The following is a 24,238-nucleotide window of genomic DNA, read 5'->3' as shown; positions in this document are numbered from 1 at the left end:
CTGTGCATGTCGAGCTTAATGCAAGTGTATTCCTGAATGCAGCAGCGTGCCGATCTTTCTGTCTGTACATTCAGTCTGGTTCACCACAACCTCACCCACTTACTCACTGCAACCACACGCAGGTTAACACCGGCCAAACAATAGAGTTTCCATGCCTATTTTCCTTTTAACTCCTACTTAGTGGTTCACCATAACAGCTCATACTGTACATCCTGTTTACGCACTTTCTGTTTGCAGCGATGGAAAGATTATGTAACAAAGTTTAGAAATCTGAAGGATGATGCGTTTAAACTCTTACTTGAGGGGTATTTTCCCAGGGAATCATACTTTTACTGCAGTAAAGGATCTGATGACACAAAATATTATTATCGACCTGATAACTTCTCTTAAAGTAGAGCTGTACAGGTTACAGGTTTGGTGCAGCAGGCTAAAGTATTGTTCAAGTATTTCAGGGGCACCAACATGTCCAAAAACAACCCTGGAACAAACCATTCTCTTTGTTGGTGTTGTCAAGGATTGTGTACTATAAAGGAATTGCTGCTGTGCTAAACAATGTGACCATCCAATCTGTGATGGTCTATGACTTTGTCTTTGAGGTCCCACTTTTCCTCAGAAGAGAGTCCTATCTTCCTGGGAAGTCAGGAGGGATTTACACCCACGATGCTCGTAAAGTCCCAGATGTTACCATGAATGTAACAGAACTGCTGTGAGATGGTTGTTAGATTATGGTTGTTAGATTGTTACTATATTTTTCTCCTTAAAAATGTCCAGTAAAACCAAAAGAGCATCTTATGGGTTCTAAAAATGTTTTGCCATTTCAGGCGCATACTCTTCTGCCATGCGGCTGATTATTGCTTTTCTATTGTTCTGGATTAAATCATTCCAATATGTCTAAATGTAATAGTTTGTTTTAGACCATTGCAACAGTTTAAAGTCATTTGGATTTGGGATTTTAATAGAAGTGCCGCTTTATTTTTGAGAACAAGAGGTTTTGATTTGTTTTAATTTCGATCAACATTTATAACTTTCCATATGCGTGATAAACCTTCACTGTTGGGAAACTCTTGCCACACAGTGGGGCTGTAAAGGTTTACTCAGCAGCATGATTAATGCTACGGTGCGATCCGGTCATTCTTGGTCATGGAATCGACTATCAAGAATGAATCTGTCAGTTGGACAAATTCTTTAAGTGTGAGATGTTGCGTTTACCGGCGGCAGCTTTCCTCTTCTTGTCTGTAAACACAACCTGCTTTCACTCCCCACGGTCTGTTGGTGAACAGGGTCATAAATAGAAGAACGACGATGGTGATTGGCTGTGAGCAAAACCATACAAATACTCAAGTTTTTCTAGATCAATAATGATCACTTGCATTTGTTAACAACTTGGTACTGCCTTATTTTGGTCCATCCCTTAAAGGTATAGAGCACCGATTCCCCTCCTTCGTCCAGCAGTGTGCGTATATAAACCGGCCCATTGCCACTCACATCCCTGCCACACTGTCTAATTCCTGCTTTTGACCCCTGCCTGCCCTATTACAGTAAACGTGAACTTTAATCTTGATCCTCTTGACTTTGAGTCATGCTTCCGGGTTCAACCTTGAGTCATTTCAGTGCAAAAGAGAAATCCATGGCAATCCATGCTATTGAGACGTTTCATACAAGCTTATAATGATCCAAATGTTGTTTGTTTTACATCATTACTGACATCACATTGTACTCGTAATATTTGATTTATGCCCACTCAGTGTTCACACCAAGCCCTTGAACCTTGCACTGTTGTGCTGGAAGCTTGGTATCAGAGTGGCGACTTGCATGTCAAGTTGGCAATTGTTCCTAAATGGATTTCTTTTCTTTGGCCCTGGCAGCCTGAGTCCGTCACTGCGGCCTCACCAACCATCTAAGTACAATTGCATCCAATGTCTGGTGTTTTCCAACATACCACCATACAAAGAATGTCCAAAACAAATAAGATAGCCTTTATTCTCATTCACTGCCGGGACGTCAGGAAGTGACTATCTCTGCCCTTTGATTCGCTTCCTGTTTTTTAATCCCATGAGCGATGCGCTGTCGACTGATATGACAAACCAGGTCTGTTCCTGTTTGTTGCTCCATGTTTATACAGGGGGGTCCACAGTTGCCACAGAGATGTGTAAACATCTATCTACCAGAAAGCGAAGCATTCATGCTGGGTTCAAACCCTAAGGAGGTAACTGACCAATAACTGATGCAGGCAGTAGTCTTATAATTTAAAAAAGAAAACCAAATCATGCAAACCAAACAAAATAGGATGTTTGTCTTTCCTTTCAAAAATGAGAAAGCTCTGTGTTGGGGGTTAAAAAAGGAAGGAGGGCTGAAACGATGAGAAAAAGATTTAACTTTAGATTAAATGTAACCTAGACGCACTCAGTTGGTTTATACTGAAATACCCTACCTTACATTACATTTTGTACACACATGCATGTTCCCCAGCAGATGACTCCCCATGACTTTGGTGAACTTCTAGCTCCAGGAGCAGAGCATCACCTTGCTGGTAAGCCGGAGGCCCTCGAGGCCCGGGCCATATTGATGGGCCGGGCTGGAAGGCAGGTTAGACACGGAAGAACAAGAACCAAGACTGAGTTGGGCAGACTGTCAGACCATGCTGAAGTAAAATGAGAGGCTTTCAACAGGGAATCTGGTGCTGGGAAACACCACCACGTTTATCCACAGGGGACCACCAAAATCAACACAAAATGAAAGTTCCTCACAGTAGTTTAAATAGATTAAATTACAATTGTATTTAAATCCTGCCATTCAACAACCATAGAATTATAATTAAATGTGTTAATGCGTAATTTGGTCTCAATATTTTGACAATACATAATAAATGATTATGACATTTATTTGGATTTGGATTTACATTTAAAAGGGTAGAGTTTTGTTTTTGTAATTACAGACCAGTATGAGCTGGTTTTTATTTGTATCAGCTCCTTGTCGCAGAAATCTCTCCTTGCTGACTATTATTCTTTTTTTTACACTGAAACCACAGATTACGAAGGAAAATCCTTCCAAATGACCAAGAATCTCATGACTAACAAACCGCAGAGTTTACACAAAACATGTTATAGTTTGCAAGAAGAGCAATACAATCTCTTATTGCTGATAATAATAAAATTCACCAGTTCAGACCGGTCTGATCACACGCTGTTCACATGTGCAAGAGTATCCCAACGGTTAAAAATAACTGACAACACAAAGATGGAAGCAAACACAAGCCTTCAGATCCACAATGTCATTCTTTCCACACAGCCAAAACCTCAAGGTCAAAAGGTCAGCAAGTGAAACAGGGGATTCCCTCTCCTCATCTTTTCTCTTGTGCAACATACGTGGGTCGATGTAATTTTCCGAGGAGAAATGAAAAACCAAAACCAAAAGGAGTGTTATATTAAATATGGGGGGACATAAGTCCACACATTTGGTCAGTATAGTTTCTATGACAACTGCTTCTTCAGTAGCTGTGATTATATATGTTTTCTCTTCCTGTGAATTCAGTCTCCAAGTGTATTAATATGACAATATAATAATAATGTTCGGGAGTCAGCAAAGGGCGGATGTTATTTACTTTCAGTAGTCACTTTGTTACACTACGTTGTTACGCTACGTTGTTACACTATGTTGTTACACTATGTTGTTACACTATGTTGTTACGCTATGTTGTTACGCTATGTTGTTATGCTATGTTGTTACGCTATGTTGTTTTGCTATGTTGTTTTGCTATTTTTTACACTATGTCAGGCTATGTTGTTAGGCTGTTAGGTTGCACTTTTACGTCGCGTTTTTTAGCGTTTTTACGTCGCGTTTTTTGTGTTGAGTTTTTGTTGCGCTACATTGTTGCGATACGTTATTGAGCTAGTTAGCTAGCTAGTTAGCTAGTAGTCTTGTTTCCCAAAGATAACCAACAGTTTCATTAACAACGTTAACCACGTGGCATTGTGTGATTCTGCGAGCGGGATGCCAAGCTGATATGAAACTTATTCATGAAACATATTTTTGGTTCAGAAACTTAGTCTTTCAAGGTATCCCATTGTTGGTTGTAGGATGCTAAAAATGTTTCTGCTGACTGAGTGGTGTCCTGTTTCTATTGTTGTATGCACAATACTCAATCAGGGAGGGGTTAAGATGCAAGTAGCTGTTTTTTCCTCAGCAATGACTTATACTTATAATATCAGTAGGTGTTATAGGTATTATTACATTTGTCAGAAGTCATGTATCAACTACTAGTTTACCCTTTGTGATTTAATGACTACCAGGTCTGTGCTTGTGATGTTGTGTGTTGTCTTGGCAACATGTCCCATGTTCCTGAAGCCCCCACAGATAACTGAGTGGGTGGTACACTCCACATTTCCATTCACAACCCTATATGGAATAAACCAAATCCTCAGGGGTTGCGGGGTTATGTCATGTTACGGAGAAGATATGTGTTGATGCTTTGTATATTTTTGGCAACACTATCTAAATAAAAGCAGGATGACATGTGCAGTAACAGTGGGAAAACAAAAGTCCCCATAAATGACTCATCACATGTAGAAATTATTCTCTGTGTGGTTGTTCCCGCACTCACATCTTTAGTTATTTAGTGGTCGCTGCAGCTCTTTAAGCTTGATAATAAATTAGCTGTACTATGTTATTTAACAGGGCAATTAAAGTGGAGCAACACTACCAAACTCAGAACTAAAACTGTCTTCCATACAAGACAGTGTAAACGGGCCCATAAATGTCCCTCACTATATAGTTGTCTTGGCATAAAGGAAGATAAAAGGCAGAAGGCTATGACATCAGGGCAGTCTAGTTTCTAATCATCTCAGTTTACAGCCTGGGTTTGTCCTTTTCTTTTGAACATTCGGGTCTCAGCCCAGACCTACGGGGGGCCGAGTAGTGTCCCCCCCCATTTACAGCAGCTATATTCACAATTTTTCATGCCATTTGGGAAAATAGAAAAAAAGCTTACATCCTGTTCTGTTTCGAATTGTTCTCCAACTGGGTTCATCATTCTGAAACCAGGATGGATAATTACACTACTGGAACTTGCCTGACGTAACACACGTAGCTAAGCAGGTTGCCGTAAACGACAATACTAATCCTGAAACTGATTTTTGTGAAACTATGTTCAAAGAATTCATGTTTAGCTGACAAATTTGCTACTTTGATTCCATACCATAATAATCTTCATTATTTGGTGATCCTCGGTCAGAGACAGGGGAAATGACCTGAGAGTATCTTAAAAATCTAAATTGTGTGCATCCTACGAATGCCCATCATTACCAGGAATCTGTGCGTACGTATTGCAACATGGAGTAAGTAAATTACATAAATTACAAACAAAATTCAGACTTTCACCCAGGACACAAACAGCCGTCCTGGGTGAAAGTCTGATTGTTTTTGTTTTTTAATTAATCCATTCGTGACCTCCTCCCTACATGGAATTTGTCACTATTTATACTACGTTCTGGCTTATGAATACATGGATTATGAACAAATTACTTTTCGTACAGTGAGACAATGAGAACAGCCTGATCATTTATACCCAACAATGCTTCACACAGTCGCATCTCGAAAAACATTTAAGTGGTGGCTTATTGAAAAAACATATTTTGCCCTTACAGTACTAGTAGTATAGTACATAACTGCCATGCTTAGATATTGCAGAAATAAATCACTGAGACAGATATGTCAAATCCCAGACAAATAAAACCCAACCAACCAAGAACACGTGGACACGTGGAGAGATGCTGAACCACTAGAGAGAGTGAGAAAACATGTCTGTAATGTGGTTGTCTCGGCCCTTTCATCCCATTATGGCTTCATATTTCGCCATGCCTAAACACCTTCTGGATAAATTCGCTGGTCCTCTTTTCACTGAAACCAAAAAGTAGAAGCTGACACATCCAAGTTGTGTCACATCCAGAAGGTTCTTATTAGCTCTAGTTTTTTAACTTCTGAGAAAAAAAGTGGCTTCAATTAAGATTTTTGTGGGTCTGCCAGCAGCCTCATGCCAGATAGATTTGGAAACAATGTGTTGAGTCCCGTTCTCTGTCCCGTCGACCAGATTCCTGGTGAGTACAGGGATAAGGAATGTTTGAAGTTACGACCAAATTTGGTGTTTTGATGTGTCACCCCCACCCGTAACCCCCCGACCCCAAAGTGAGGGGCAGAAGGAGTATGAAAGATAAGCTAAGTGTCGTTAACAGCTAGATGGGTGGTAGAGATGGAAGAATCAATGTGTGTAAAAAAATAGCAATTTTATATTTACGGTGGCCGGAGAAGAGATCTGCACATTAGATTCAACTGTTTCTTTATTAAAATGGCCATTTTTGTCGTACTACTCCCAGTACAAACAGCCATGCAACAACTTTACAAATGACATGTTCTAAAATTGGAATCATTTGGATGTAAATCAGGAACAATCTGGACATATTTTGTCTCATATACACACTGTTAATGCAGAATAACGTGAATTGGAGCAACTTACCTAACACTGTTTTTCAATTTTCCAGCAATAATGGTAATAAGTCTGTATCATCTTTATAATTTATGTGCAAAATTACATTTTTTTTAAAACAAGATAGCACACTTTTAAATTTTAAACAAATCATCATAATTGTAAAATGCATGTTTTACTAGTTGAGGGTAAATCAATCTTTAAAGTTTGTTATACAATGGACAATAATGTGGCAAACTACAGGGTATATTTCCACTCATTATTAGACATGTCATTTTATCATCACTTCTCATAACCTGTTTTTCAGAATATTCACAAAAAAATAACAAACAAACAAAAAAAACAAAAAACGTAAGAAGACAACACCCGTTTCCTTACGGGCTGATTCTCTTCAGGGGAAACTGAGGACACTGTCCTTCCTGCACATGCCACAGCATGTGTGTGTGTGTGTGAGTGTGCGCGTGCGTGTGTGTGCGTGAGTGTGCGCGTGCGTGTGTTTGAGTGAGACGGGGGAAAACACTTAAAGTGACTTTCCATATGCTGTGTCATGCTTTGAGGCAAAAGAAGCAGACAGGCGGAGAAGAGAGTTGTGTGTGTTCATGAAAAGGAAGCCTGTCCAGACAGTGTCAGATGACATCATCCTCTCTAATAACTTCTGTGAGGGGGCGGGACCGTGCAGCTCTACACTATAAAAAGAGAGAAACTCATTCAGGCATTCAGACTCGAGCAGCAGACTGAAGCTGAGACTTGCTGAACTACATCTGAAACATTACCAACCAAAAGGTAAGAAGAACTCCGGACTAAACCTTTAGAGCTTCTGAAATAACAATCTTTAATCTAATACGGTCTACAGCACCCGGAAATATTATAGTCATGTCTTCATGGTTATATCAAACTTGATATAGGCGATGACTTGGATCATCATAACTGTTTTATTTATTTAGACACTCCTGGCAAAACATTGTTTTTCATCCACTGAAAAATACACATTGAGATGTTTATTTTTCTATTTTGTCTATTTGCATTTCACCTAATTGTACCACTAGAAAATGCTTCATTTTCGTATTTAAACATAACAATTCATAAAATATCAATATTCTGAAGGTTTTTACAAAGGGGTTTGTTCATATATCATTAATAACCTGATTTATAATGCTTTATTGCTAAAAACATGGCTGTTTTCAGTATTTGTGAAGTGTTTTCTGTTGATTCAGAGCTCAGTGTGCTGCAGCTCTCTGAGCAAGCTTTTTTCACACAAGTCTAACTTGGACGTAATGCACAACTGTGAAATCAAGCATGGGTGTATTACTCTGTGGGGATCAGTGAGAGCTTGTGTGTTCGGAGGTGGACGTGACAGCTTGTGCAAACACAGGCTGTCGTCACAGCACTGACCCCTGACCTCAGCAGCTACAGTAGGTGAAGCTGCTGCAGCCCCAGTATTGATGTCTGCAGTGGAAAACCAATGTTACTGACACACACAGATTTTCCAGCACACTCATGCGAATGTATACACATCCTGCGTGAGTCACACACACACGTAATACAAATAGTTAGTTCTACAAATTAAATGTGGTCCATGGTTTTACCCAAAGTTTAATTGAAAACATCTGCTAGCTGTTTAGAGTCTCTCTGCCGGCGTTGAGCAACCCAACATACTTACTTGCTGATCCTCGTTTTTAGTTTAAATTGCTGAATTCAAACCTCCTCTTTCCTTTCTCTCCCAGGATGATTTGCGCGTACATTTTCCTCTTGCTGACTCTGAGCAGAGCGGGGCTGGGCTCTCTGCAGGACAAACAGACCGACTTTGGCCTGAAGGTCTTCTCACAGCTGGCCCAGGACTCTGTGGACCAGAACGTGGCCTTGTCCCCGTACGGCGTGGCGTCTGTCCTGACCATGGCTCAGCTCGGCGCTGCTGGCAGCACCCGCAAGGCCTTAACTGCTGCCATGGGCTTTTCTCTGCAAGGTGGGTGATATGTACATGAAAATAGTCAGGATTATGTGCTAATGCAGCACTAAACGTGTTCTTATAAATGAGGTATTACTTGTGTAACCATAAGACCAACCTTCTCCTGCAGAGCGAGGGATGTCTCGGCAGCAGCGCCTCCTGCAGCGCGACCTGTCCAGCGAGGACGGAGTGGAGACCGCCAGCGGGGTCATGGTGGAGAGGAAGATTAGCCTGGAGAAGGGTTACCGCCGGGCCCTGTCCAAGGCCTTCCAGACCCACCCGAACCAGGTGGACTTCACCAAGCCAGACCAGGCCGTCAGCGTCATCAACTCCTGGGTCTCGGACCACACTGCAGGTACAGACCGGCTGGTACCTCATCTGCAGGATTCTCCAAAGTTCATGTTTAGAATCTTGTTTGACATCTTGGATCTCCTTTCTTTGTGCAGGTGCCATCCCAGAGTTCCTGGCGTCTGGATCTCTGACTGATGAGACCCGCCTGGTCCTCCTCAATGCCCTCCACTTCCAGGGCGTCTGGAAGGTTCCCTTTGACCCCAAAATGACACAGGAGAGGATGTTCCACTGCGCCAACGGCAGCAACGTGCCCGTCCACATGATGAGACTCACCAACCGCTTCAACTACGGTACGTCCGAAGCACTGACTCTGTATCTAAACATGGTCAAGGTTAATTACTGCACTTTATTAGAAAAATTTGATCTATAATCTCAATTCTCCTTGATCAACAGGAGAGTTTGTGACCGCCGACGGGGTGGACTATGATGTCATAGAGGTCCCGTACGAGGAGGACTCACTGAGCATGCTCCTGGTGTCACCCTTCGAGCCCGAGGTTCCACTGAGCGCGCTCAGTGCCGATCTGAGCAGCCAAAGGATTAAGCAGTGGAGGACGGAGCTGAGGAATGTCAAGAGGCAGCTGGCCATGCCCAGGTGAGAAAGACTCTCAAAATGACTTTAAGAAAGACTTTCTCATAGAATACAGTGTGACACGTCAGGTGTTTGTCGGTTTGATTCCGTACCAGGATGTAAAGTGAGGATTTGTTTTATCACAGGTTTACTCTGGACTCTGAGGTGAATTTGAAGGCCGCTCTGCTCAACATGGGGCTGGGAGACATGTTCAACCTGGCGACCGCTGACTTCACACGCATCACCAGTAAGTCAACCTCTTATGAAGACCATGTTAGCGAGTTAGTGAGCATGTTAGCGAGTACCGTATCTAACCTGAGTGTGTTTCTGTCCTCCAGCTGACGAGAGGCTGTGTGTGTCGAAGGTCCTGCAGAGAGTGAAGATCGAGGTGAACGAACGAGGAACCAAGGGAGCAGCAGCAACAGGTAGGCCCAATATTTGGGTTAGATATTGACCCAAGTGGTCTGAGAATCTCACGACTGACCTGAGTTTCATTCCTCCCCTCCGTTAGCTGCCGTGATGTTTTCTCGTATGGCCGTTGAGGAGCTCACTCTGGACCGACCCTTCCTCTTCCTCATCCAGCACAAACAAACAGGTAACACTCTCGTTACCTTTTTATTTTTGAAAGCCCCATTCAGCCGAGCAGCCCTGGGCAGACTGTTTTTATGTGTCTAATGTTTTGCTTCCTGTGTTCAGGTGCCGTGCTGTTCATGGGCCAGTTGAACGAGCCTCAACAATAATCCGCTTTGAAGACTTCATTCCACTGTGTCTGACTACTGCTGCTCACGCTCCACATGACGACCACACAAGACCCTACTGTACGCATGACTTCTTTCGACTCGACGGACTAGTTCACTGAAAACTTTATTTATAACGTGCCTAGGATACGAAGACTGGGGCAAAGGGATGCACAGATTGAACACGACAGACATTGGAAACCCGATTGAGTGAGAGTTTATGTTTGCCATTAATTTATTTCTCTGGATGTTTGTGGTTGACAAGACAGAAAGGAATATGAAGGAAGGTTCACTGATTAAGTAGATGACTGTCGTCAGACGCAACAGGCACGGATGCACTGCATAAATACACAAAAGAGATGTATTTTTTATCTATTTTTACAATGTTATGTCATGTCTATTTTTGTTATTGCCTTATTGTTGCCTTATGTATACATTTGTATTTTGCTGTATTTATATTTATTAAAATACTATGTTTTTACAAAGCTACAGTCTTTAATTACTGTGTTCAAACAGCCAAAAAGTTGATCCCCTTATTTTAAAAGGTAAATATGCTTTACACACAATTAGTGGCCTGGTTCAATTTAATCAAAGCTTTCATTAAATTTCACGAGGTAAATGATTGTTATTTGTTCAAGAAATTGATTATCTGTTAAAGTCACCATCCACTCAAAAATATGTTTATTTAACAAAAAAAGTTATCATGGAAAATCTATATCAGGCACAAATTCTCATTCAATGATGTGGAATATTAACATAAAAATACTGATTAAAACACTTATAAAGCTACTACTCTCTTTAAAGTGTTATTTGCCAATACAAAAAAAATGTAGTATACAAACCCTCCTTGTGGCTGAAACTGGACATTTCCTGTCACTAATACATTTTGGCTTCTCAACACGAGTGTTCAGTGTTACTTTCAGAATTTTACTGAAATTAAATCCAGACATTCAAACTCTGTGGTAGGTTTAGTACATGTTCACAAGTTGCACAATCATATTAAATAATCAGTAAATTTCATCACTCTGGATAACGTCAATCATCCTTCAATGTGTTCTTCTGCAGTTTTGAAGAACTGTCAAATAATGAAAACAGGAAAGGTTATTTGGCTGATGATGGTCAGAGGTATTGCCAGGAGTAGCAAATATTCAGCTGTTATTCAATTCAACTTTATTTACAGTCTCATATCACAACAAAAGTTGTCTCAGGATACTTTTCACATGGAGTAGGACTAGACTAATACTTCATAAATATGAAAATGTAAAAAAACAAAAACATGGAAGCATTATTTTCTTTTCAGCTCTCAGAATTAGCTCATCAAAAGAAGCCAATATTTAGCAACCTTAGGTGAGATGGTGTTGTAATCACACCTTCAACAAATTAATTCATAATATTGATTGTGATTCAATATGAATTCAAAGAGAGCTCCATCCAAGTTGTTACCTGCGAGGCAAAGCTCCGGGCAAACTAATAAAAACGCAGTGCGCATGCTCACCGAAGGCGGAACTGCTCCGTGTAGCAGGGAATGGGTTCAGCGCAGCCCCACTTACCTAGTACGCTGTCTGCCACAGACATGCACTGTCAACGTTAGCTGAGGTGGATTCGTTTCCGTGGACCAGGCAGTGGAGGCGGAGTGTTCGTCCGTTCCGTCACAGTCGTGTAAAAGCCCGAAAGAAATGGTAAGTCACCGCTTCGCTGTCGCTTGAAACATGGCAGGAGCCGGGCGCTAAGCTAATGCTAGCAAGGTGTCTGGTTTCAGGAAGTGTCCACCTGCGTCGCCTTCACCTGGCTGCTGTCAGCATAGCCTGCAAGCTAACAGGCCGTATAACAGCATAAGGTGGGAAATACTTTTGACTTTGTAACTCGCTGTAAGGCTTTCAGTTGCCATATGACCGGTGTAGTGTTAGCATAGCTGTATCTCAATGACATTCAGCCAAGTTAAATTGAGCATGACAGTGGTAATTTAATATTTTAATAAATGCCGAGCGTCATCGTCGCAGGTAAAGAGTTTAGGCCCAGGTTGTAGCCAGTGTCAACAAAGGAGGTGACAGTTAGATGAATGTTAGTCAGCTGCTTGTTGATAATTGCTTCTCTGCTTGAGTTTACAGCAATGGATCGATAATTAGATTACAGTTAGATTACAGTGCACGGTGACTATTTGTTTAATAAGTTGCCCCCCCTTGAGTCACTGTTTAGCGCTCAACACCTTCAAAATGTGTTGCCAGGCATTGGCTTTTGGTGACCAGAGCTAAACATATGGTTGCTATTTGCTCCCCTTATATATTGAGTGATTGCTGTTTGGCATATGGTGCAATTATATGTAAGCTTAGTTTAGAAAATGGGAAATGTATGTGTTGTACATGCATCAATTTACACATTCATTCATTGTGATCTTGACAAGTTCATCAAACTTTTCACCCCACAGTCAAAAAACTTTATTTGTTTTGCAAGTCTTACTGTCGAGCACTGCGGCTCAAATGTATTGACACAATGCATGGCCAAGAGAAGTAGTAATAGTCGTTGTGTAAATAACCACTAATCCTATATGTTTGTATACTTGGCTATAAATGTTTTTCACAGAAGATATAGCTCATTGTCTAATTTTGATGTTAAACCAAAAAAAGCTGCAACTTCTGTCTTAATTGCCATATGAGGTCAACTGTGAAGCCGTAAATTAAGTATATTCTAAAGTTTCCTTTGCACTCAACTAACTGCCGTTTATTTTTACTTGAACAATATTAATAAGCTTCCTCAAAAAAGCTGGTCTACTTTTTCTCTCTCTATCTCTCTCTTCCTTCTTTTTTTGTTGCTTTCTTTCTTATTAATGTAATATGATGATGTGTTGACCTGCAAAGGGACTACAGATGAAAATGAGCTTTTCTTGCCAACTCTGGCACGTCTACACTTTGAGTGTCAACTAGAAATGTCAATTGATGTGCATTATCCCTTTTAAATAAACAAATACATAAATAAATAAACTGCTATGGTAAAATAAACAGGAACCACACCTCCCACACTGTCTCTTTTTCATAAAATCCATACAGAGGTAAAGACGCGTAGCAGGAGAATGTAAGTAAAGATACCTTACAGGTGGGGCAGTAGATGTGTGTTAGGATGGTGTGAGCTGTAGAGCTTTATTAAAGCTGTAGTAATCCCAGAGTCACTGTTTGTGTTGATATTCATAGTTGCATCAAGTATTTGCATGTGAATAAAATGCACCTTTACAGTAGCTTATCAGTTTATGTGGGTTCTGTGTGTTTCTCCCTGTAGAGCACTATTGTGATCCCGATGCATGTCCTGTTACTGGCCAAATGTAGTGTAATACCAGTATTTATTCTTCTTTTATTCCTGTGTTGGTCTCCCTCAACTCTTGAGAAAAATGTCTGAGATGCTAAATGCTTCCCTGTCGTCACCAGCTAGTCTCTGCAGTCAACTGTGACCAAGAGGTCATAGGGCAGCTGGTGTAAAGGTTGAAAGTTGAAAACCAACTTAGGTATTTGGACTGAAGAATTTTCTCTCAAATGTTAAGCTGACTGTTGAATATGTAGATAAAAAATATACTTGAAGTGATGGATAAAAATCACTATTTAATATACCTTAGAGGTTGCATCAAGATACTGTACATTTTTATATTTTATTTAACTAATTTGTTCCTATTGTCTGCTTTTCTGGGGTTTCCCCCTTTCAGTAATATTTAAGCTACTGGCAATGGAACACAACACTTCCTGCAGATGTTTCACATAAATGTTTACCAGAAAAGGTAGCAGGAAGTCTTTTAATTTGAAATACGTTTTGTAAAAAAATGTAAGAAGAGCAAATAAGAACAGCAGAGTGTTGTCCGTCTCAAACAAAGGCTTCTGCACCAGATGTAAATGTACATCTAGCTAGTATTTGAGAATTATTGAGAATCGGAATCACTTTGATGCAGAATTATATAAAAATCCAGTATGACCCAAATCAGTCCTGCTGAGTTATTTATAACACTGCCTACAAAGATACAGCCAAATGTATTAAAAATAGAAATACCATGATGTAAGAACTATGCCAACATCTTTTTATAAAGATGGATCATCATATCAGTGAACCCTAATGTTGGCTTAATGTGACAGCTCGTATTAGTCATCACTGCTGTGATCACTGTGATATTCAACACTGTCATGTCATGAACAATGAAATCAGATGGGTCCACATGGAATATGTCTTAAACCCTTTAATGTTTATCTCTGTTCTTTCCCTTGTGTTGAATTGTTCCTGTCTGTGTGCAGATGCGGTTCATGCTGCTTTTCAGCCGGCAGGGGAAGCTGCGTTTGCAGAAGTGGTACACCGCCACAGCCGAGCGCGACAAAAAGAAGATGGTCAGAGAGCTGATGCAGATAGTGCTCGCCCGCAAACCAAAGATGTGCAGCTTCTTAGAATGGAGGGACCTCAAGATCGTCTATAAACGGTAAAAATGCTGAATCATAAACGGCTGCTGAAAGTGTCTTACAGAAGTGTCCATGTCAGTGTTTGGTGACTTTATTTAATGCAGTTCTCTTCTTCCACCATTTACTCTTTATTTTTTCTCATTTGGATGATTGTAAACGTTAAAGACAAGTTTTTAAAAATAAATGTTAATGAGCTGTGACTGCTCGAGTCCTTAGTATTAAAAAACACATCACTATTAGTGTGCACCATTATTTATTTAAGACATGTTGATCTGAATATCAGTTTCAACCTGGATTCTAATAATGAATAAACATAAATGCCCATATAATACACCAAAACCAAGCAACCTAAATTTACTCATGTTGCAAGTTTCATTGCAAAGGTTATTTAAGTCCCAAATATTAAAGTTTTAAAATAACACGACCATCTTACCGCTAATTATACCAACCCACCCGTCAGCCCACAGTCTGCACCAGAAATCCATATTCTCTAACAGTTTTGGTTAGACTGTATTTAATTAGGACCCACGTCACAAGTGAGCCAAGAGAAAGAAGTGTCATGCAGTCATTCCATAAGTGACAGTTCATTGTTGCATTCAAGTGTTCCTTTCCATGTTGGAAATACCTAATATATATACATATCCATCAATAGATGGATGATTACATCGATAGGCAGGTATCCTAATGATGTCATAATGTTGGTATAATTTGAGTTTGATTTTAGCATCCCATACGTTATGTTATTTTTTGAGATCAGTGGTGAATTCATTTCCATACAGCAGTGAAAAGTCTTAAGGAAAGCAGCAGAATCTCCTGGTTTTAGTGTGTCTCCTCTTTACTTTAGTTCACCTCCCACGGACCAATAAAAGTTCTTGTCTGTTTGTATGTGGGCTGAGCAGCATTAGATTTTAGGTGGGTGGAAAGGGTGAGACCCAGCATTCCTCTCTCAGTGATCTAACTACACACACACACACACACACACACACACGCACACACACTCTTAGATCAGTGTGTGTCAGGGCTCATTACTGCCAGCAGAATGCAGAGGAGGCACCGCATCACAAAGGAGCCTGTGCGTGGGCAGGTGGGTGGGTGATGAGTAGAGCACAGAGGGATTTCCTGCAGTGGAGAAGGATTGAGGGAACACTGCACTTGCAATAGAAGCTGCTGTTCTATACAATCCTCCTGTTAACCCCCCTTTTTGCAAGCCTAGCATTTTGGATATTTTGGATATAAGTCAAATATGGACTCTGAATTGCAAAAAATTGCCAAGTTATAAGATTTGAGTCTAGGTTAGAGCAATGGTGATCAGCAGGAAATGAATCTGCAACTATTTATTATTGGGTTTTATACTATTGGTGGGACAAAACAGGCCTTTTGATGAAGTCACCATAGATTCCAGGGTATTGGGATGTTAAGACCAATTAATCAAGGAACGAGTTAAAGGGTTGTCCCAGTGCTCGGGCTGAGTATCCTTTGAAAACCTTCAATACCGACCGCTTGAATTCAACACCAATACTTTTCCCGATACTTTGTGTGAATGTTAACCTAATTAGTAGACCAGCTGTATTTGTGTGTATATGTTAAATTGTTCAATATGTTAAAAAAAATCACATTTCACAGTTTAAACACTTATCGTACAATCCCAGTCGGTAGAGCTGTAGGTGCGGTAATCATGTGTCAACAAAGACAGGCTCAGTTTAGTGATGCAATCTGGGTAATGTAGTATTTGTTGGCTAATGTAGTATTTGTTAGATAGGTAGAAACAGTCTGACGGAAGTATTTGAAAGTGTCACCCAGCGGCGTCTCAACAGTAAAACCCATGAGCTGGTGTTTGCTCAGAGGCAGCACCAAGTGGCAATGAATGGAACTGCAGCTCAACACTTAATGTTGTTGGGTTTAGACACAGTTGCTACTTCATATGTCCACGTGCATGTTTTTACTTTGGACTGGAGATGAATGAATTATCTTAGATGTCATCATATTGTTTATATTTGTTGTCTGTTTCTTTTTTTGTTCATGCAGGTACGCCAGCCTGTATTTCTGTTGTGCGATTGAAGAGCAAGACAATGAGCTGATCACACTGGAAGTCATCCATCGCTTTGTAGAGCTTCTGGATAAGTACTTTGGCAGTGTAAGTCATAGATCCCTGGCCTGTTTGCTCACTCTCTCTAGTGTCCCCTTGCTGTCAAAGCATTGTTGACCGGTGTCTGTTTGTGCAGGTGTGTGAGCTGGACATCATCTTTAACTTTGAGAAGGCCTACTTCATTCTAGATGAGTTCCTGATGGGAGGAGAGATACAGGATACGTCTAAGAAGAGCGTCCTCAAAGCCATTGAACAAGCCGACCTACTGCAGGAGGTAAACCGGGCCACGGAGGGTTTGGGTATCAGTGCCGTTTTCTGTATCAATTAGCAGTTTATCACAAACATTTAAGGATCTCAAGAACCTGCGTTTCAACCAGAGGAAGCAGAGTCTAAATTTAGGCCCAGCAGCTGGTCGTCAATAACTCTCAGGTTTATTTATTGCATGGTTTGCTGTTGATTGCCACTGATTAGTCTAACACAAACCTCACCTATGACACCTCGTGCACAGCTTCATTCTCACGGTTTCCACCGGGTGCTGGAAGTGTCGTCATTACAGCGAGCAGCAGGCATGTGTTGTCGTTTATATTGGCAGTGAAAACAGTTATGTTGTACCTACATGGTGAATCTAACAAGAGAGAGACGGGACTAATTGTACAATGCATGAACACGTTATTGACTTGTTGTACGCAATATCAACGTGATCTCGATCATTTTTACGTGATCTACTTATTGTACAATGTATGGACATGACCTCGGCCATTTTTTCCAAACTCAGAGTTGCCTGTTTTGTTGTCTTTTATATGCGTGTTTGTTTAGTTAAAAAGATTTTAGCAAACATAATACGAGACAACATAAGAGTCAGGATTGTGAGACTTCTGTGCACAGAGTCAATGTCATTCATTGTTTTGGTTTTGTGGTTTTATTTTATTTGTTATATTTATTTTTATGTTTATTTATTTATAATGTTGGAATAATCTTAAAAATATATAAATTCATTGCTCTTTAAACGACTATATACTTGTATGCTATTATATATAATTTCATCATTATCAGTAACGTCTAATCAAAAAGTTCTTATAATGTACTTCTGCTTGGAATAACAAAAAGTCCTCCATTGTAACGCGTCTGTGTTTCCTTTCCAGGAGGACGAGTCACCCAGGAGTGTGTTGGAGGAGATGGGCTTGGCGTAGTACACAGCAGGCTTGTGAGAGACTATAGATACTAAGACAGAGGGCTGGATGAGAGGGGGGCGGGGCAGAGTCTGGGATTGAACATGCTCGGACTGACGCCGTTGGTTCTGTGTATCTTTGGCTCTGAGGGACTGATGTACAGTGTTTAACTGGGTAGAGACTCGGTTAAGAATGAAAGATCCTTGCATTGACGGGCCTTTTCGCTCTCTGTGTGTGTGTGAGTGTGTGTGTGTGAGAGTGTGTTTGTGTGTGTGTGTCCTGAATGTGGGGAGGAGGAAATGGCATGCATTGAAACTTGTGTGTGACAGCAGGGGGGTTGTGTGTTCACATTTTTAAAGGGGTGAGATGGATTCCACCTTTGCTTAATCCAGTGGATACTGACATTGGAGTCACAGGCAGCTTGGCAGTTAAACTGATGCAAAGATGTGGTTGAACAGTCGCACCTTGTTGTGAAAGGTTGTCAGGTACTGAACGAGGACTGGGACTACAGCTGTGTCCCAAATCACTCACTGCTACACGTCAGCATCATAACTCAGACGGTCACAAAATACTTTGATTTATTTAATGAGTGCTTATTGCCTTCTCACTGGCAACGGCAGGGTATGCCGCTCCTTTCGTTCTTACCGTCACAATAAAAGCCCTATGTGGCATAAATGTCATCAAATTAGCAAACAATATTAATTTATTGTGGCTGGCCACCATTGATCTGGCATGTTTTAATTTTGTGACACCACCTACGTAGTTAAAGGCGTGTTTTTGACCTGGGTTTTGTCTGAAAACGTTTCTTCATTTTGCAGATGAGCTCAGGACATTATAGAGCACCCTGGGTAGAGAGGAGTGAGTGATTTCGGACACCAGCTAGGTCAACGAATTATGGTAATTAGATAAGGGGACTCTTCAAATGATGAGCCTGATGTTATTTTATATTTTCCGCATTTTCAACAATTCTCATGAAAAGACCCAAACTAACAATGTGTTATTTTATCTTTCTATCTGTGACACTCAACTCAACACCATCTCACCATCAGTGAGGGCAAAATGGAGAGAGGTCTTTAGGAATCTGTTTCAATTGGGCGAGTTTTAATTGCTGTTTCATGTCCGCTAGTGTTGCTCATGTTTGATGCTGTACGGAAACAAATACAAGCGTTCACCAGTTATGGCAATATGGCGACAGTGGATCAGCTGATCAGTCATGTGAATCAGAATCAGGCGGCAACATCCGGTTCTGAAGTGCCTTAAAATTGCTTTCTCTCTACTGACCATCAGGGGGCGACTCCTCTGATTGCATATGAAAAATTGACCCGACTTAATATATATGTATAATATATTATGTCGGTAAAACGTTTTTGCACAATTGATTGTTTTATTGGATTTTTTCCACCCCGTGTTTTGAATGTGATGCTTCAAAATACTCATAAAAATATATACTAGATATTTTACCGGCTGTTTGATGTGTTTTTAATAATTTCTGGACAAAAATAAGCTCCGTGGCACAAATGAAGAAGGCTTTGGATGCACACACATTACTTAGTGGATATAGTAGATACATTGATTGTTAGTTTGGGTCTGCATATGAGATTTGGTGGCAATCCAAATATAATATAGAATACCACCAGGACTTTGAAGGTAAATTCTGTGTTTATGCAATCGTTGCCATTATCCCTAGTGGTTACAACAAGTGAAATAAACGCTGTTTAGGTGAAAACCACAAACAGGATATGTGTTCCTCCACTGAAGTGTGTTATTATCAATACCAGGACACATGGGAGTCATGATGGCAACAGCTGGCTTCAAATAGTTATCTTAAAGTCTGTTAAGGTTTGTTTAAAGGGTCATTTTGCTTGATAAAACTCCGGTTTTATTTTTGTACTTTTGTCTGTCGCTGTATAAACTAATAGGATTGAAACAACGGTGGAGGATTGTGAGAGAACAGAATTATCCTTTTGTTTTCTGGCTCCACTTTCTTGATGTTCTACTACTTCTTAATTCTGAGGCATCATTATACGATTACAATTATTTGAACTACACTTGATGTTATAAACAATTTCTATAGAGTTGTGCTGTTTCTGTGATTGGCCCATCTTACCCAACGCCACGGGCCCCCAGGTGACACTGCGTTGTGGATTGTGAATACTGAACCAAAGACGTTTGAGATTTGCAACACAGCCTAAAATAACTTGTTTACATACGAGCCATGCATATGTACCGCAAGTGGACTGATGTACCAGACGAAATGGAAATGTCAAGTTTGTCTTATGCAATTCAACAAAGTGCAACTGCAAAATCACATCCCTCTGAGATGGAATGAAAAGGAGGTTGGAGCTCCACGTTGTTCTGCTGGTACGACACGTTAGGACTGTATTGAAATTCCAAGGCAATTTGAATGAACCGATTTTTTGTATATGGTGTGGTCCCGTACATGCTTTTTACGGCGCTTTATCATTTAGAATGCCTGGTTGTTACTGATCTGAATCTGATGTCTGTTTGAATGCCTTCTTAGGCAGGATGAGCAGCCGCTGCTACAGTGATGGATGAGAGCAGGATCACATTTAAAAGCTCTTCCTCGAAGTTTATTAATTTAAGCAAAGTGCATTTCTTAGACATTTGCCTGCGACCAGCGTCCTTCAGGTGTGTAACACTTTGGCGGGTTCACACCTCAGGTTTTAGGTCGTTCAGCAAACCGCAATAACACGGTTTCCTCGATGAAGTGGAAAGATGTTTTTCTATCTCAACCTGCCTTCGTTTGACTGAGTTGGGCTTGCAATCAGACGAATCGTTTAGTGTCGTGGAGCAAACGCAACAAGCTTGCTTGTGTTTGTGCTCACATGTTGGGCTTTGATTGAGTCTGAATCCAGAATTGACTTTTTTGAATCCAAACCCTTTTCATCCCCAACTGTAACAAAAGTTAGAAATAAACTGAAATGACAAATTATTATTTTCTATTATCCTGTTGATCCAAACAATTGAACTTATAAACTATTGATCTGATTTGTGAGACAAAATATTCTGGATCTAGATCCAAGCTGGGCACAGAAATCAGAACTCCGCTTGCACCAATAACAGAGTAAAAATGTGAACTGTTACACCACTGGTATTTAGTTAGTGTGTTTGTGTGTGTGTGTGTGTGTGTGTGTGTGTGTGTGTGTGTGTGTGTGTGTGTTTGTGTGTGTGTGTGTGTGTGTTATGCATGATTTGTTTACTTCATAAAAAGCTGTGGACGGGGACGTGTATGTTGGATATCCTATAGATGTCTCTATCAGATGCAGGGTTTGTACAGAAGCTCAGTATCGACCATGCATCATATATAATGAACCAGATGTTTTTCCCAGCAAAAATTGTATTCAGGAAAATAAATTATTGAAAGTTGTCTGCAAGCAGTCGTACCCATATTCACTCACATTCAAATAATCTTTGTTTTCTTGAAATTAATATATCTGAAATATTGCTTTACTAAGTGATTATGCAGTAGAGTTTTTTAATAAAGGGATATGTTTGATTATTTGAAGTATGGTTCTCTGAAAGGCACGCTATATTGTTTTCACCTTACGTGAGTCAGCCCTGTTCAAAAAAGCTTGTATATCTGTCTATGCTCTCTTTTGAAACCACCAGACTCCTTTGACAAAAACAGTAATTTTACCTTGCAGAGCAGATGAGTTGCTGGTCGACCGATGCCTCGATCGATTGATTTGGTTAGTTCTGAACCATCCCTTTAAACCACCAAAGTCACGCAACAACAAAAACCAACAGAGGCAGGCAGAGGTAGACCAGCATCCCCTGTGTTCTGAGAGGTAAAATTACTGTTTTTTTTCAATGGAGTCTGGAGGATGAAAAGAGCATAGATGGCAACTTAAGTCCCCCATCAGAAAGGGTTGTCTGACAGCGAGTCGTTTCTCCATCTGTAGGTAAACCATGGAGACGTTCCTCATACAACCACACTTCAACAGATCCAAAGCATCCCTTTACCTCTCCGGAGACTTGATTAGAGTTAGGCTTTATCTATAAAATCGTTTTGTCTTGACGTGACTATTGATGACGGTGTATGGTATCATTGTCGGTGCTTTCATCTAAAGTAGGGCCGGGTTTTAGGACAAGTGTATGAATAATTTTAAGCTGATGAAACATTTCTTTTAAGCTGTAACACAACATTAATTACTATCAGTGGTGGCTTACTAGGTTTTTGTTACATCTTCCAATCTTATGTAATCCTACGGAGGAATACCCTCCTCGTATTGCCTCAAATGTATGCATGTTTCTTTCTTTTTTTCATAACACAGGGATGTCATTTATATAATGTCCTCTCAGGAGACATTCTGGACAAACACCTCATTTCAAATAGGACATTCATCTTCTTTGTGTTGTGACCTCGTGTGACCTGCTGATCACGTCTCTTGCTCATATCGTACAGATAGAGAAGGTGTAAGTAAATATTGCACTGCAACAGTGTGTTCTCTAAGCCGCGCTGCATCCTCGATCCTACAGAAGTCAGCTCACCTGCAGCGCCGCCGTCTCTACACAGCAGTCCTTTGTTTCCTTCTGCTGAACTCTGAATGTTTGAGTAAGGGCTCACTGTGTGATCTGATTGTTTTCTGTGTCAGCATGTAGTGGAACAAACGGAGAAGAAGAGCGCATGGGGGGGGCGAAATCAGAATGTCAGACATCTTTATTTCGAGTCTCGCCCTTTTCTTCACACCTCTACTTTAAATGTTGCTCTGGCGTCTACAGGTCCTGCCTTGCTATCCCAGCATGTCTCTAGCTGTTCTGCCGTCACAGCCTCGACCCCTCCGCTCCCCATACTCCCTCTGACTGTACTTTCTATAGAGTGCTGCAGGAATGAGTCCTAAAACGCAAACACTATCGCACTTCCAGTTCCTTGTCTCAAAGTCGATCACGTCACGGAGCAAGACGACGTCTAAAATATGTTTAATATATGTATATTAGATGTATATAAATCGATTTGTTTGTAGATTCAATTCAGGGTTGAAAAGTGGAAGTTCAGTAGATATTAAGTCTTGTGCATTTTTAATGATGTTTTTAAATCACGGTGTTAATCGGAGCTATACGTAGACTAAGAGTTAACAGTGGTTAACAAGCTAGAGAGATTTTAACATTTTATTCTACAACATGAAATACATCAGTAAATACCCCACTCATGCAGGCTGAAGCTTTTACGTGTCTTTGAAAAGTGGCTTAATGAGACTACAAAAGGTCAACACTAGTCCGGCTTTACATGGTGACGTGAAGTCATGTGACCATGGTGTGGTTAGTTTGTGGAGGGAACCAGGGCGATGCCAGCTTCCAGGTCGGCCCACAAAATACATCATCCCTGCAGAACCCTATTAAGTACTTGTGTAGTCATGATGCAATAACGGCTCCCACTTTCAGGCGGTCTCTTTGAAGGCGTTTGTGGCGTTGCAGCTACTTTCACTCGTCCACACTCGCCTGGCTCATTGCTGCAGGAGGGTTGGTTGGTTGGTAGTGACCAGAATTGGACAGAGTGCCCCGATTTTGCCTTCAGAAAGTTGCTTTCTAGATGTTCGACGTCCTGATGAGCACTTTGAACCAAACTACCCTCACGTGCGTCACTACATTTGAGCATTCACTGTTCACTTCCTGTTGGATCATTAACCCCGACCGCTGCTGCCCCTTCAAAGAGACATGCTTTGGACAGTGTGTTGAATGTATTTTTTCATTTTAAATGCCCTGTTTGAACTTTATCTTTGGTCATCCAGCTCATCATATGCAATGACTTAATCAATTTGGTGATTGTCTTGTTGAAGAATGAGTTTGAAGTGGAAGAGAGCGAAGATTTTGATTTGAAATGTCTTGTTGAAAGTTGTTTGGTTCCTGGGCGGAAGAGGAGACGAGACATGTGGTCGTAAGCCTAGTGAATCTGTGATGCAGGCAAACGCTAAAGGGACTCAGTGTGTGAATGTAATTTTATAAAAGTAATAATAAACCATTTTAAGCTAAACTGAATGATGTGTCCTGATGTTTTGTAAGTCTCCTTGCATGTGCAGATATTAGACATCACAATACAGAAGGTGCTTTTGACAATACACACGTATTTAAATAATCATTTAAAAAGATGACAATGAAGTCATTAGTAACAAACTGATGGACAGTGAAAATTGGCCTGATAGAACAAAGCACAAGGATTCCTCTGAGGACAGCGTGGAGCCCCGGTAGGCAGGATGAGGTTCAAACACAGTGTACCATCTTCACTGCTCCTTGACACTGAGGCGGTGTGTCATGAGTGGGTGGATGCCCACCGCTAACACCATGCAACATGCAGCAGAGGAGCGGGCACTGAACTCCGGGGTGACTCACTGCGTGTCACCCTGGATTCAGAGAGCAGGTGTTGACCAGCAGGTGGTGCTGCAGCTGCTCTCCGGTTGATTGTTTCCCTCTATGGATGCAGGCTCTGGAACTATATACCTATATATCGGCATGTACTCATAC

The 24,238-nt window shown here is 40.8% G+C and overlaps 3 protein-coding genes across 4 annotated transcripts in view; all 3 read left to right on the top strand.

The window, feature by feature from the left end:
• The window catches only part of vgf (VGF nerve growth factor inducible), a 150,876-nt gene that overhangs the window by 120,827 nt on the left and 5,811 nt on the right, over positions 1-24,238 (top strand). The gene's annotated exons all lie outside the window — the stretch shown is intronic.
• On the top strand, positions 7,203-10,565 carry serpine1 (serpin peptidase inhibitor, clade E (nexin, plasminogen activator inhibitor type 1), member 1). Its single transcript, XM_084002945.1, has 9 exons — positions 7,203-7,261; positions 8,203-8,441; positions 8,554-8,778; positions 8,870-9,064; positions 9,168-9,366; positions 9,489-9,589; positions 9,681-9,767; positions 9,854-9,937; positions 10,039-10,565. Exons 2-9 carry the CDS (start codon positions 8,204-8,206, stop codon positions 10,080-10,082), a joined length of 1,173 nt encoding a protein of 390 aa, XP_083859071.1. The 5' UTR covers positions 7,203-7,261; position 8,203; the 3' UTR covers positions 10,083-10,565.
• ap1s1 (adaptor related protein complex 1 subunit sigma 1) lies at positions 11,587-23,755 on the top strand (the record flags this gene model as incomplete). 2 transcript variants are annotated; one of them, XM_084003479.1, is made up of 5 exons in its annotated part: positions 11,587-11,758; positions 14,345-14,523; positions 16,529-16,637; positions 16,726-16,863; positions 17,732-23,755. In XM_084003479.1, the coding sequence occupies 5 exons, from the start codon at positions 11,756-11,758 to the stop codon at positions 17,777-17,779; spliced, it is 477 nt and encodes a 158-aa protein (XP_083859605.1). In that variant the 3' UTR covers positions 17,780-23,755. The 2 variants fall into 2 exon arrangements, with proteins under 2 accessions (XP_083859605.1, XP_083859606.1); XM_084003480.1 differs by lacking the exon at positions 11,587-11,758.

The sequence above is a fragment of the Eutrigla gurnardus genome (genome assembly GCF_963514095.1).
Source record: "Eutrigla gurnardus genome assembly, chromosome: 23".
In the NCBI taxonomy this organism is placed as follows: Eukaryota; Metazoa; Chordata; class Actinopteri; order Perciformes; family Triglidae; genus Eutrigla; species Eutrigla gurnardus.
This window is presented reverse-complemented; position numbering and strand designations above follow the sequence as displayed.

Excerpts from the sequence above, each read along its gene's own strand:
- serpine1 (XM_084002945.1), top strand. The coding sequence starts at position 8,204 with ATGATTTGCGCGTACATTTTCCTCTTGCTGACTCTGAGCAGAGCGGGG. Across the intron at positions 9,367-9,488 it reads AGGCAGCTGGCCATGCCCAG|GTTTACTCTGGACTCTGAGG; the intron begins GTGAGAAAGACT and ends GTTTTATCACAG. Across the intron at positions 9,590-9,680 it reads TGACTTCACACGCATCACCA|CTGACGAGAGGCTGTGTGTG; the intron begins GTAAGTCAACCT and ends TCTGTCCTCCAG.